At 47.2% G+C, this 14,959-nt stretch overlaps 1 protein-coding gene across 2 annotated transcripts in view; it reads right to left on the bottom strand.

Annotated features, from left to right (window-relative positions):
- Positions 1 to 14,959, bottom strand: part of ZCCHC17 (zinc finger CCHC-type containing 17) — a 100,090-nt gene that overhangs the window by 11,425 nt on the left and 73,706 nt on the right. For both annotated transcript variants that reach the window (XM_078681898.1, XM_078681899.1), the window contains one exon: positions 9,821 to 9,957. In XM_078681898.1, the coding sequence (XP_078538024.1) occupies positions 9,821 to 9,957 (137 nt within the window). The remainder of the gene's footprint in view (positions 1 to 9,820; positions 9,958 to 14,959) is intronic.

The following is a 14,959-nucleotide window of genomic DNA, read 5'->3' as shown; positions in this document are numbered from 1 at the left end:
TGGGCTGGATCTGGAAATGGAGGTGTTCTGTTGGGGGACGAGGAGTCGTTTGTGCTGGAGGTGGTGAGTCGGAGGGAATTCTTGTGCGCGATGGCGAGTCCTCCTCCTGGGTGGTTGGGGCGGTCCTTCCTTTGGATCTTGTATCCGCCGGGGATGGTGGTAGCGATGTCCAGGCGCAGGTGGGGTTGGTCAAGATTTCCATGAAGAAGGCGACGTCTGGCGACAGTGTGTCGAGGAGGTCCAATATCTCTACTGCGTGTCTGTTCAAGGAGCGTACATTGAGGATGATGCACCTCAGGGCTTCGGGTGTACTGGTGTCCAGTGGTCGTCGTGGGGGTGCAGAGGTTGGTGAAGGTTTGTTGGCAGGAGAACTTCCCGTGGGTGGTGTTCAGCGAGGACAGCTGCCAGTTGTTGTTCCTTGCGGGCTGAGTGTGTGGAGGGCAGCTGATTCGTAGCGGTGGGTGGTCGGAGAACCATGGTCCCTGGCACTGGTCGCAGATGGGCTTGTCTTTGGTGCGCCTTCGGCCGCCATTAAATAGGAAACAGGGAGGGACACGCAGCTAGGAGACGGGAGCGGGAAATGGCAGGAGGGTGCGGGGGCAGCAGCGGCAGGAAAAGGGCAGCGAAAATGGGCACAATACAAGTAAAACAAAACAAGGCACAGTAATAGCGAAAAATATAAAAAACTGAAAAACAGGCACAATCCGTATTTGTAAAGCGCAAACTACTCACCCTTACGGGTCTCAAGGCGCTGGGGGCCATCGTGGAAATTAAGTGAGCTATAGCCCAGAGTCACATGGTGCTGGGTTGAGCTGCCACCGGAGCCGGGGATCGAACCATGAACTCTGTGCTCCGAAGTCAGCTGCCCTGGCCGCTGCACCACACTTCTCCACAAAAGACAGAGAAGGCTGGCCGAGCGGACCAGCAGAAGAGCAAGGTTCTCCCACTGGACCACCAGGGATGAGACACAGGCATGAGCCTGCGGGTGGAGGAGGGCCTCACACACATACCTGGACCGAGAGATGTAGAGGGCAGCGGCAGCAGCGCAGCGATGGAGCTGCTAGAGCAGAGGTCTGTGGTCTTGCTCAACTGCTGGAGCAGCGGCCGCCATTAAATAGGGAAAGAGGAAGGAAAAAGCAGCTGGGAGCGGGAATCGGCAGGTGGGAGGGGCCGTGGGGGCAGCAGGGACGGGAAAAGGGCAGTGAAAACGGGCACAATACAAGTAAAACAAAACAGAGGACACAACAAGGCAAAGTAAGAGCGAAAAATATAAAAAACTGAAAAACAGGCACAATAACAGTACAGGCAGAAAAGACAGACAAACAGAGAAGGCTGGCCGAGCAGACCAGCAGAAGAGCAGGGCTCTCCCACTGGACCACCAGGGATGAGTAGCAGGCAGGAGCCTGTGGGTGGAGGAGGGCTTCGAACACCAACCTGGACAGAGAGGTGTAGGGGCAGCGGCGCACCAACGGAGCTGCAGGAGGTCAGAGGTCTTGCTTACTATCTTTTTTTTTTACTGTTGGTTTATAGATTGCTCTTACATCTCTCGTTTTCTTACCAGTTGCCTGCAAGTGACGCGTCTGGATGGGTCTTGGAGTAGGAGGAGGCACTACCCTCTGGTATGACTAACTGCTCGCCCACACTACCACAAAAGAGAGCATTTTGGGTATCATTTGTTCCTCTGTAATTCCTTTGGAGTTTGCATGGACTCTTTGCATGGTATACCTCTTTTTGGTATACCATATAAAGAGACAGCTTCCTACACTGTGTAAAAATGTTGTCTCTAATTTCTTTATTACCAGTGACTTGTGACGTCTCTAATTGCCTGAAATAATAAAATGATTTAGTTGTTCAATTGTAAGAAGAGATTACTGTCAAGTTTTGACATCATAATGCCTGGGGCCAGAGCCAGCATCCAAGGTGAAAGGCAAGTCACAGAGCACAATTGCAGCTGTAGTTTACACAAAGTAACAAAAACCAGCTTTTCATTCTTATGATCTGTTTTGCTAAAACAATGATTAGCAAGAAGGAAATGTTTAAAGCATTGTGCTTCTTTTTTGACCACTAAAGATCATTATAGGAAAAATAGAATCTATCTTTTTCTACATATTCTAAGCCTCAGCACCTTTTTAATCTGAATTACATTAAACTGGATATAATATATATTTAGAAATAATGAATTGCTTTTTCATGTGTTTATTTCACACTAGATTCCACTTTTTTCTTTATTGATGAAACCAAATGAGCTCTTTCACGTGTAAGAGCAAGGAATTGAATATGCTACTTACCAGTATGCATCTGTTCTTGGCATGTAGGGCTGCTAACATTCATATCTTAGCATTAGATCGCCGCCTAGTGTTGGGCTCGGATGATCGCACATTGTTGTCCTGGAAGAGTCTTCGAAGTATCCTGAGATAGGTGGCTCCTCCCCTGGACTACAGTGCGCATGGGCATCGGCTCCATCCCCAGATTGTTTTTCGCCATTGTGGCAGAAGATGGAGTGAAAAGTGTAAAGGATGTCCATGCTAATGAGTAAATACAATAGTATATCTGCAGCTGCGACAGGCACCGGGGAGGAGGGCGGGCGATATGAATGTTAGCAGCCCTACATGCCAAGAACAGATGCATACTGGTAAGTAGCATATTCAGTTCGAGGCATGTGGGCTGCTAAATTCATATCTTAGCATAGAATACATAGCAGTCCCTCCATCAGCGGCGGTTGCCCGTGCCAGCTGCAGAAACCTGAAAAAGTGTTTTCAGAACAGCCTGTCCTACAGCAGCTTGCTGCTTGGAATGCACATCAACACAGTAGTGTTTTGTGAAAGTATGTGGTGTAACCCACGTAGCTGCTCTGCAAATATCCTCTAAAGGAATGTTCCCTAGGAAAGCCATGGATGCCCCCAGTTTGCGTGTGGAGTGGGCTCTGGGGGGTATTGTTAAAGTGCGCTTGGCTTTTTGATAACATATCTGGATGCACTTAACAATCCATCTGGCTATCCCTGCTTTGGAAATCGGGCTGCCTTTGTGTTGTGGTGCGCAGGCAACAAAGAGTTGTTTTGTTTTTCTAAAGGGTTGTGTTCTGTCTATGTAGTACATCAACGCCCTTCGTACGTCTAAGGTATGGAGCATTCTTTCTGCCACCGTTTGAGGGTTTTGAAAGAATGCTGGTAAGTCAATAGTTTGGTTTAGATGAAACTGTGACACCACCTTAGGAAGGAATTTGGGGTTAGTGCGTAGCACGACCCTATTTGGATGAATTTGAATGAATGGCTCTTGGATTGTGAGCGCCTGCAGCTCACTGACACGCCTTAGAGACGTAATAGCTACAAGGAAAGCTACTTTCCACGTAAGGAACTGAAGTTCACACGAGTGCAGTGGCTCAAATGGTGGTCCCATCAGTCTGGTGAGAACGACATTGAGGTTCCACACCGGAGCCGGTGGTGTTCTTGGGGGAATGACTCGTTTCAGACCTTCAAGGAAGGCTTTAATGGCGGGCACTCTGAAGACAGAGAGGTGCTGCCTGTTTTGAAGATAAGCCGCTATGGCGGATAGATGTATCCGAATGGAAGTGTACGCCAGATTGCACTTGTAAAGATGCAACAGATAGCAGATGATGTTGGGGATAGATGCATCCAGCGGGTTGATGTCATTGGCTGTACAGTGAATGACAAAACGCTTCCACTTTGCAGCATAGCATGCTCTAGTAGTTGGCTTCCTTGCCTCCTTGATGATGTTCATGCATTCAGGAGGTAGGTTAAGGTATCCAAACTCTAGGACTTCAGGAGGCAGATCGCCAGGTTGAGCTGTTGCGGATCTGGATGCTGAATTTCTCCATGGTTCTGCGTCAAAAGACTGGGCGTGAGGCGCAGTCTTTGATGCGGCACCACTGAGAGTTCGAGGAACGTGGTGTACCAAGCCTGGCGCGCCCACGTTGGAGCAACTAGGATGAGAGTCATCTCGTGCTGCCTTAGCTTTCTTGCGACCAGCGGTATTAGAGGGGCTGGCGGAAAAGCGTACGCAAATTTGCCTGACCAGTTCATCCATATCGCATTCCCCTGCGACTGTGGGTGAGGGAACCTGGCGGCAAAGTGTTGGCATTTTGCGTTCTCTTTTGTGGCAAACAGGTCTATCTCCGGATGACCCCACTGCTGGAAGTACGGGTGGAGGACAGATGGGTGTAACTCCCACTCGTGCATTTGATGGCTGTACCTGCTGAGCAGATCCGCCATCTGATTGTCCTTTCCTGGGAGGTGTTCTGCCATGAGGAAAATGTTCCTCTGAATGGCCCACTTCCACATGCTCTGAGCCAGATGAGACAGCTGTGGCGAGTGGGTGCCTCCCTGCTTTTGAATGTAGTACATCGCGGTCATGTTGTCCGTCCGGACTAGCACGACTTTGTTGCACAGATGTACAATGAAGGACTTGAGCGCCATGAAGATTGCCATCAGTTCCAGATAGTTGATGTGCATCTTCTGTTGCTGCGTCGTCCATAGTCCCTGCACTGTGTAAGTGAGCACATGAGCTCCCCATCCCTGGAGAGATGCGTCCGTTGTCAGGACAATCTGCGGCACAGGCTCTTGGAACAGTCGGCCCTTGCAAAGGTTGTGTGGAGTCCACCAATGCAGAGAGTCGTATGCCCGACTAGTAACCAACACTAGGTCTGTCAATTGCCCGCGAGCCTGTGTCCACTGATTCGCTAAGCACTCCTGTAGCGGACGCATATGTAACCGTGCGTGAGGGACTATGAAGATGCAGGAGGCCATCATGCCTATCAACTGCATAAACACTCTCGCTGGAAGCGAGTGTTGTGGCCTGAACTTCTGGATCAGAGCCTGCATGCTGTCTATCCTGACCTGGTTTGGCTGAGCCATGGCCGTCAGGGTGTTGATTGTGGCACCTAGGAACTGCCGGACATGTTCCGGCTGAAGATGCGATTTCGGGTAGTTCAGGGAGAAACCCAAATCGTGAAGAAGGTGAATTGTAGTCGACATGTCTGCGGCGCACTGTTGTTCTGACTTGGCCTGCACGAGCCAGTCGTCTAGGTAGGGGTAGACATGGATGTTCTGCCTCCTGAGGTGCGCCGCTACTGTCGCCAGACACTTGGTGAACACCCTCGGGGCTGTGGTGACTCCGAAGGGTAGGACCTTGAACTGGTAGTGCTTGCCTTGAATAGTGAACCTGAGGTATTTCCTGTGTGACGGGTGTAGCGGAATGTGGAAATAAGCATCCTTGAGATCTAAGGTTGCTAAGAAATCTCCCTGGTTTAGCAATGGAAGAATTTGTTGCAGTGTAAGCATGTGGAAATGTTCTGATAGTATGTACAGGTTGAGGGGACGTAGATCCAGAATAGGTCTGAGAGATCCGTCCTTCTTTGGAATAAGGAAGTACAGGGAATACACCCCTGTACCTTCCTCTCCCGCCGGCACGAGCTCGATTGCTCCCTTTTGCAGCATCACCACTACTTCCTGCTGCAATAAGAGCAAGTGCTCTGCGGACATAGGCCTTTGCCTTGGCGGGATGTTGGGTGGAGTGGACTTTAACTCTAGGCAATAACCATACTGGACTAGTTGTCGCACCCACCTGTCTGTGGTGATGTTTCTCCAGACGGGCAGGAACTGCTGCAGTCTCCCCCCGACAGGTGTTAAGTGGTCGGGGGGCAGTGACAGAGAGTCACTGTTTGTTCGGGGTAGAGGAGCGGGAGCTGTTGTTTCCTCTGCCGCGACCTCTGTTGCTGTTATTTCTGTAACCTCCCTTGGTCTGTTTCGTGAACGAGGATTGTGCTCCACCTTTTGAGAACTGGGATTGTTGACCCATTTGTCCTCTGGTGACTCCACGTGCACCTGAGCGACGAAAATTGCTGCCGCGAAACTGTTGTGACTGTAGGGCCCCCATGGACTTAGCAGTTTCTGTGTCCTTTTTTATCTTCTCTAGGGTGGTGTCAACATCTGGACCAAACAGACTATCAGGATTGACTGGCTGATTAAGAATGGTTGTCTGGATATCCGGTTTAAACCCTGAAATGCGGAGCCACGCTTGTCGTCTCAGCATAACGCTAGTGTTAATCGCTCTAGCAGCTGTGTCTGCTGCGTCAAGTGCACACTTGATGGCTGCGTTTGAGATTAGCTTCCCCTCCTCAATAAGCAGTTTGGTGCCCTCTTGGAACTGCGGAGGCAGGTGTTGTACAAGCTGTTCTAGGGTGTCGTAGTGCGCCCTATCGTAACGCGCTAAGAGTGCCTGTGTGTTGGCAATGCGCCAAAAGTTTGATGCCTGTGCAGCTACTCTTTTGCCCCCTGCCTCTAGCACTTTGGACTCCTTATCCGGGGGAGGAGCTTCACCCGTCGTCTGGGAGTTGGCACGTTTCCTGGCATTGGCGACCACAAGAGAGTCCAGTGGCAACTGTCCCCGAATGTATGCGGGGTCTGCAGGTGCAGGTCTGTACTTTTTCTCAATACGAGGGTTGACCACTCTCGCTCTCGTTGGCTCCTTAAATATGTCCCCAGCATGCTTGAGGACGCCTTTCAGCATAGGCAGTGTCTTTACTGTCCTTTCAGAGACTGAGAACGTGTCAAAAAGGAAGTCTTCCTCAACTGGGTCAGCGTGCATGTCCACATCGTGATTGGCTGCCGCCCTTTCGAGTAGTGCATGAAAACCTGCTGAATCCTCAGTCGGGGATGCACGAGCATTAAAAAGCTGCGGGTCCTGCCCCACACCTTGGGTGTTCTGGTCACCAGTGTCATCATATGAATCCGGTTGTGAATCTGGTTCATTGATGGGGAAATTGTACTGCTCGTCCTCATCATACCCCTCACCCGCAGAGTGTTCTGGTGAGGGAGTAGGGCTACGTCTTGGAGGAGGCTGGATGGGTTCTGTGAGGCCTGAGGCGTCAAGGGGCACCCTCTTCTTCTTCAGTGGGATGACATAGGGGTCCACAGGCACTGAAGTTATTTTCCTCTTGTAGAGGGTCAGTTTGCCCGTATCTGCGTCGATGAATTGCTCTGAATCATCCTCTGAGTCGAGTACCCGACGTGGAGGCGGGCCAGGCGGTGAAGAAATCACCTGTTTCGGTGCCGATTTGGTTGAAAATGCTTTCGGCGCCTCCTTTGGCGGCAAAATAAATAGAAGTTTCCCAGAGTGCTTTGCCGGAGTGTCCTTTTGCGGCAGCGGCGATGGTATCGGAGCCGACGGGGCAAAGGCTTTCTCCCTGAGTCTCTGTAGCGATTCGGCTATGGGGGACGCCTCACTCACGGTTTGTTTTGGCGCCGACGAGGGTGGTCTGACCTTTCCATCGGATCCGACGTCCTTGTGGGCCTTGTGCGCTTTGGGCGCGGATCCCGTCTTCACCGGCTCCGATTCCTGTGTTCGGGGCGCAGACGTGCCAGACTTCGTTCCGTGTGCCTGCGTAGCCTCTTTGGAGCCGACTTTGGCGGGCTTGGACGGCGTCGTCGCCGCTGACCCATGTCGACCATCCTTCTTGGAGGACCCCTCTTCTGGCGTCGTTTTCGATTTTGCAGCATCGGAATCGACGGACTTCTTCGACTTCTGCGGACCGGAGGTCGACGGAGTCGATGGGGTAGCGGGCACCGTCGTTTTCACCGGCACGGCAGCCATCTTAGGGACACTCGAGTCCTTAAGTTTCGGTTTCGTTTTCGGGTCGGCCATTTTAGATGTTGTCGATCCCGATGGTTTCGGTTTCGGTTTCGAAACAGTCTGCTCAGCAAGTAAGTCCTTGGCCGGGCCCGAAGGCGGGGCTGTGGCTTGCGGCAACGGGTCTTGGGTAAGGCCGACAGGCGATCCCATGACCCGGTCGGTATCCTCGTAACCTTCGGGGCAGAGCTCGTCTCCCGAGCTGTCTGCCGCGGCCCCATAAATCTCATCGTCGTCTCCTACCTCGTCGACGTATTCAAGGCCTTGACCCACGACTCCGTCGTCGTCTCCCGGATCCGCCTCGACCTCCGTCTCGGGTGGTGAGATCTGAAGATGGTGACCCTGGTCCTCTTCGTCCTGGTCGCCGAAGATGTTCTCCGGATCCGGGGCCGCTTGTTTAGCTTCCAAGCGCACCGCGCGCCGAAGCTTGAGAGTCTTCTTCGAGCGGAACTGTGCACATGCCTTGCACTTGCCGTCGTCGTGGTCAGGCGAAAGGCATTTGTTACAGACGGGGTGTAGGTCGATGTGTGGGTACTTGGACCCACAGAGCGGGCAGTACTTAAACGGGCTCCGCTCCATGTCCGAAAAGTTTTGCAGTCGTGTCGCGATGAGAAGGCCTCAAAGTTCCGAGAGCGAAGAAATGTCCGCTTATTCCGGCTCCAAGAGACGGAAGACTCGAGACCGTGCGCAGACAATACCGACGCAAGAAAATCGAGGCCTTTTGGCCGCTAAAAGTTAGTTTTTCTTGGTTCCGACAGTAAGACGTCGAGACCACATCCGAACCCAATGGCGGAAAAAAACAATCTGGGGATGGAGCCGATGCCCATGCGCACTGTAGTCCAGGGGAGGAGCCACCTATCTCAGGATACTTCGAAGACTCTTCCAGGACAACAATGTGCGATCATCCGAGCCCAACACTAGGCGGCGATCTAATGCTAAGATATGAATTTAGCAGCCCACATGCCTCGAACATAGGTTTTACGTGGTATGTGGGAAGGCTGAAGGTGATACACTGATTTATAAGGAATAGAATAACCTCTGCCGTACATTTTAAGGATATTGCGAGTCACCGTGGAGTTCTTTGACCTTATAAAGGAACTCAACCTTGTTCCTCTTTATGGTCACAGAACTCCTCTGTAGCTCCCACAGTCCGGTTGTCGGACTGCGTGAGACAGTGTTGCGAGAGGAGGTGATAGGCAGAAGCTGGCTACATCAGATTACAGCGGTGCCTGGCACCCAGCAGTGTCATCCAGCAACAAATCCGAAGAGTGAGCACAGGGACCTGTAAGCCCAGGAGCCGATGTGCAGTCAAAGGTAGCAAAGAGCGAAGGGTGGAATGAGCCACAGAATGCTAATGGTAGTCGACGACAGCGGAGTGGGAGGCAGAGCAGCAGCTTTTTAAGCATTGGCGCCAGGCAGAAAGCGGAGGCATGGGGTTGGGTGTGGACTGCAGGGACTTCAAATATTCTTATACTGTATGGCAGGGGTGGAGGGGGACTTTTTCTCATGTATTGAACAGTTGTAGGAACACAAAAATTTTCACATTTATACCCAAGAATACATGGTTTAAGGGAGGCAGAATTTCACCCAGATTCTTCTCCATTACTGTAAATCATAAGTTTGCACAGTCCACATAACTAGTCTCTTAATCAGTGACTCATTACATATTTCTCAATCAAACCAAATCAATATGGCAATACATAATTGATCAATGAGACCTGCTAATTCGCAATTAACTCTATAGATTTGACAGCTCAGCGCTTAATTCTTCATGGAGGGCATTGAATCAGACCCACAATATCAGCACCAGCTGTCTGAAGAAGAAATAAGCACTGGAGATTGGGTCCTCAATCGGGAGGCTTAAGCTCACCGAGATAACGTATAGAAGACTGAAACATCAGCCATCTAGAAATCACACCAATTTCACTTCACAGAACATATGCAGAAAAAAGGGGGTGAACTACAAAAAAATGGACATAGTACAAAATGAAATAAAAAACAATGGTGTGTATCCCACTAGCATTTTGAGAGAAGGAAAAAGATATCTTGTGAGAAGGACTATTCATTTAAGACTGGGTGCCGGCCTCTTTGAAGTATCATGTTAAATGTTTGGCTGCACTACAATGCAGCCTTAAGAACACCCTAATTTAGCTACAGCCCATCCTGAGTATTTTACCTTTTTTCTTTTCTTTGAAGAAGATTCTACTTGGTTGGGTTGACTGGGCTGCTCCTCTTCCTCTTCCTCCTCCATCTCTGGTACAAGGCTGTACTTTGTGCCTCCAGGTTGCGTAAAACAGTCTTTTGCAAAATGACCTACAAAACAAGCCCATTTCTACTTTAATAAAGTTTAAACAAATCTCTTTAAATTACCCAAAATCAGTACAGCAGCACTGCAAACATGAAAACAGCACCCGTACAGCTAATTTTCTTTTGGAGCAGCAGCACATCATGCATTCTCATACTCAAATAACACTTACGATGTAGGTAGCCAGACTGCATAGCACTCTATACCTCCAAGTACATATAACATTTTATAGCACGGGGTGAAGCAGTGCACACCTCTTCACCTCACAAAAATATTACAGCACACACAGCAGTACTACTCACCTCTCACCATTCACACAATGAGCAGTACTAGAGCATGACTATCCACATACGCTAAATATTTATAGCTTTGGCAGTAATGTACCAGACTTCCATGTCCCCTGGATATTTACAGCAACCCAGCATCCCTAGCCATGCTCAGAGATCAGGTCATCAAAGTGGAAAAGAGAAAACCGCTTTCTTTCTAGTCGTGGGACATAGGGCTATCTGTCTCTGGGTGATATGATAAATGACCAGGCAATCAGCCAATCAATCAGCATTTTATTAGCGCAGTAGGACCGTCTTTGGAGATCGTAAAATTAGTATCTTCTCCAAGTGGTGTTCTAGCAGTATGCAGCAGGTACTAATATTCTTGCAAATTACTGCGAGGTTTCACAGTGATTATCGTCAATTACTAATTCCAACGGAAATGAAATAAAATGCCTGGTAAACTAATTCCCTGGCATTTCTCCAGCTTACCAGCACAAGGAGGTGTTTATTGGTTACTCTGGAAAACACACGGGCCCCCTGTAAGAAAGGATACTACCCTAACAGGGAAAACAACTTTTTTTGGAAAAAGACTTTGCACCAGGCACAGTGCTCAATAGTAAAATGTGAAGCAATTAAACCTTAGACCCAAAGATCAAATTATACAGACAAGACTACTGTTATAATTTGTTTAATATATTTTTCTTTTTTATTTCACTTCTTTTTTTCTTTTCTTTCAGATTATTTTAGGTTTAGAAAAACATACAAAAATACATTCACAGTTAATTATTCTTTTCATAAAATGCACACTCAAGATTCTCTTGTACACATTTAAACCACAGAATATTACAATATATGATATAACCTGAAAAGTATGAGTGTCTTCAGCTAGAACAAACAGAGCAGCCAAGGCCAATCTAGCAGGTAATTGTCTGAATTCTGGGTGATGTATTTGTCTATCTCAGTTCCCTGATCATTATTTCCTCTCTATAGCCTACCCCTGACACATTTCTTCTTTACCATGTTTCTGACCAATTGACTTGCATCCTTCTGCTGCTGACTTGCAGGGAGTGAATCGCTTTCCTTGCTCTCTTCCTCGCCCTCTCTTTTTTTTTTTTTTAAATTAACTTGCATCTACATGTCAACTGCTTTAAAGTAGCAGGCATGCAGAATTCAAGGATAGCACGGTGGGCTGGAGAAATTTGCAAAAACAGATAGGAAGAAACATGCTGCTGGAAAGCAACACATTTTTTCTTCTCCCTCAAATGTGTCAAAAAATTGCTGCGGTGTAAACAAAGTAATAAAATATAAAGGGTCGATGCATAATAATATCACTTTTTTCTGAGATGCTAACCAAAATACTAAAACGTCTCTTTCCAAACCAGGTTGAAACCATTAACAGTTATTTTCTACATTTTATTTACAGCAGTCGAATGAACACCACACAATTTTTGCAGTGTTACCGGCTGCTAGATAATACAAAACCCCCTAAGAATGGTTTAGATATGAAAAGAAGTTAGAAATAATCTTACAGTGCTACTATCGAAGTATAGCCCTCACCTAAATACTCTTCCATGTCCTCTGTTTCATACTGTTAATTATCTTACAGCTTTACTTAAACAGCAGTTGAAGTATGCAAAATGTAAGGATATCTTGGGTTGGAGAAAATGGAAAAATTGGATGGAAAACGCATGTTGGAAAGTAACACTTTTTTCGTTCATCATATATGTTAAAACACCTCTTGAGCGCAAACACAGTAATGAAAAAGTCAGGTTTCAATGCACACTGATCTCACTTTTTCTGAGATGCTAACTTAATTTCCCAAAAACCTTTCTCCATCCGGGTTGAAACAATTTGTAGTTGATTTGTTACATTTTATTTACAGCAGCTAAGTAAACAGCACATATTTTCTGCACGGTTACCAGCTGCTAGATAGTAACCCACCTCCTACAAATTGTTTTGTTGTAAAAAGGAGTTGCAATAAGTCTTACTGTACCATTGTGCCACTGTAGAACTGCAGCCATCCTCTTAGCAAGCAGTGGAGTAAAGGTGATGTTCTTTGGTGCATTTGCGTATAGTTTGTGTAAGAATTTGTTACGAGCAGGATATTCTGATACACTTAGTTTTTTGTTTAAAAAAACTCAGCTTGTGCAAATCAAGGTGGAGAGTAGTTACAAAACCATACTAAGCGTACATCACTAATCAATTTTACGTACATATATGTTCTAGTGAATTTGTGTCAAAATTGCAGTAAGGTAAGGTTTACGATGTACCGACTTAGAATATCTGAATGATACATGTCTTACACCAGGATGGGGAAGGTGCGGTCTGATTTTCAAAACCGTAGCTCACCAACATGGAGGCAGCACCAGTCAACAATGTGCTGATGCCTGCCTCTTACAGAGCCACTTCACCGTCCAGCATCAGTTACACACCAGGTAGTTGTCGGACATCATTCCTCCACTTCCTTTACTATAGTAGCCCACTGATGTCTGATGGGGCAGTGCAGCAGCAAAACATGTGCCTGTGTTCTTTCCAGGACTGCAGAAGGACAGTCCCATATTATGGCACAGTGGGGTGCATTCAGTAAAAGCAAATCACTCCACAATGCTGCCGTAACCTTGTAAAATTGATGCTTTCTCCGATTGGGAGATAGGTGCATCCAATCAGTCAGTCAGTTAGTTAAGCTTTATTTCGGTTAATAATAATCATTCAATCAGTCCTGATGAAGACTGTGCCTATGCAATTAGTGACCAAAAAGTCAACATTTTTTTACTTTGGCTTGGTCCTTAAGATGGAATCTTAGAATGCGAGGCAGGAAAAGCAAATGATCTTCTGCTTAAGAAACTGTTGCGTATACCAGTCATTGTCTTCGTGTTCTTTTTTATGTTATCATTATTACCACTGTCACTTCTCAAGTGCACTGTTCTTCCATTTGGAGCAGGAGATGTTTCTATTCATGATATTTACATATATATACACCTAAGCCGCTCATTACTGCGACTGTTAATGTGGTTTGAAAGGTGTATTGTGGGCTAGCATTTACGGATTCCACCGTTGTACGATGAATATGAATATTTTTGATGGTAGCATTCATTGACTCCGAGGTAACTTGAATGAAATCCTTGGAAACAATGTTTTCTGCAACAACTGCAACAAGATGCATGGCATTGGCAGGACCACTTTGTAAGAGCAGGACAGGTAGCCAAGTAGGAGTATTCAGAATGTGGGAAGAAGTAATGTGTATATCTCCTCTTCTCATCAGCCACTACTGGAGTGCCTCTTCGACTTCTAATGGCTGAACTACCAGACACCAGAAGATAAAATCACGCATAGAACAAACGATCATTAGTATCCAAAGCACCCAACTTTACATTTTTGTATGCTTTAACAAAACCCATTTTGTCTCAGAAGGCCGCCGCACATCATTTAGCAGTCATCTAGGAAAAAAAACAAGAATTGGCAAAGGTAAAAACCTTCATGTTGGCGTGCCCATTGCTTTGCCAATGCTCGTTTTGTTTGTGAGAATCCAAAGTGGCGCTTCCACAAGAAATGAATGACAGAAAGTGGAGAAAGGACAAAAACAAACTAAATTGAGACTTTATACAAGTTACATATTTACTATAAAGAATAGTTGAGTTTTAGGGAGAGGAGGGTTTAGCAGTTGGTTTGGAATGCTGGCGGTAAGATATGAGGATGCTTTGGATTGTGGGTACTTAGCGAGTGGTACCCAACTCATGGGAGAGGGCATCCTTGTGTGAATGGCCCAGTAGGTGGAAAACTCAGGACAATGCACATTACATTATAGAGAATCTAGGAGGCTGTTTCATGCTGAATACAATGCATCTGTTAATCAAAGGTAAGTAAAGGGTGAGGGGTGCGCTTTAAAGAGAACTCACTATTCTTCAGGGAGTCACCTAGACTTAAGATTAGTCACAGTACACGACTGAACAGAGAAGGTGGAAATGTTTATGCCTTGGTTCATTGGAGATACGGGCTGTTGTAAGTGGCAGATGAGGAGCTCTTACAGTTTTCCAGTTTGTTCTTAACTAGGCTTCAGAGGCATGGACTGATCGAAGAGCTAAGGTGGTGAGTGGCAGCATAATAACCTCTTGTGTGAGCATAACTACAAAACACAGTCCCACTTTCTGAGTCACGAAATAGCACGAGTAAAAAGGTCATGAAATAAAAGCAAAAAAATTGATCGGTGGAATACATGCCTTAATCTCTGCCGGCCAGTGGTAATTTTTTGTTCACTGTGCCACCTCAGTCAGGGGGCAATCTAACGCTCACCAGCCATGGCCCTCCCCCAATAGAAGAACTCCAGCAGGAACTGCTAGGTCATGTCACCTCTGAATTATTAGAAAGGGGTGTGAGCAGCAGGAAGGTGCAGCATGAGTTCTAGGAGTGGAGAAACCAGTTTTGGGTATGGCCATTGTACTTAGGGGGCCTTGCTGAGAAAAACAAAATAGGTGATGTGTGCAGTGCTTCAACTAGCCAAGCTGCATGGCAGTTCAGGATGGACCCTTCCTACTGGAGCAGTGTCAAGAACATGTCTGTAACGACACAATGAGAAAAGCACGATGGATAAGAGTGTGGTTTAAATTAATTACCAGTGACTGAGCTCAAGTCAAAGAGTCCACTTTCTTCAAAGTCCGCTTCACTCACAGGAAGAATCTTGTGAGTGAAGACACCCAGTGGTTGCAGGGCACATGCAGATATGAGGGATGTGCATGAGATTGTG

The sequence above is a fragment of the Lissotriton helveticus genome, chromosome 3_1, assembly GCF_964261635.1.
Source record: "Lissotriton helveticus chromosome 3_1, aLisHel1.1, whole genome shotgun sequence".
Lineage (NCBI taxonomy): Eukaryota > Metazoa > Chordata > Amphibia > Caudata > Salamandridae > Lissotriton > Lissotriton helveticus.
Note: the sequence above shows the minus strand (reverse complement) of the source record. Positions and strands in the feature narration are given on the sequence as shown.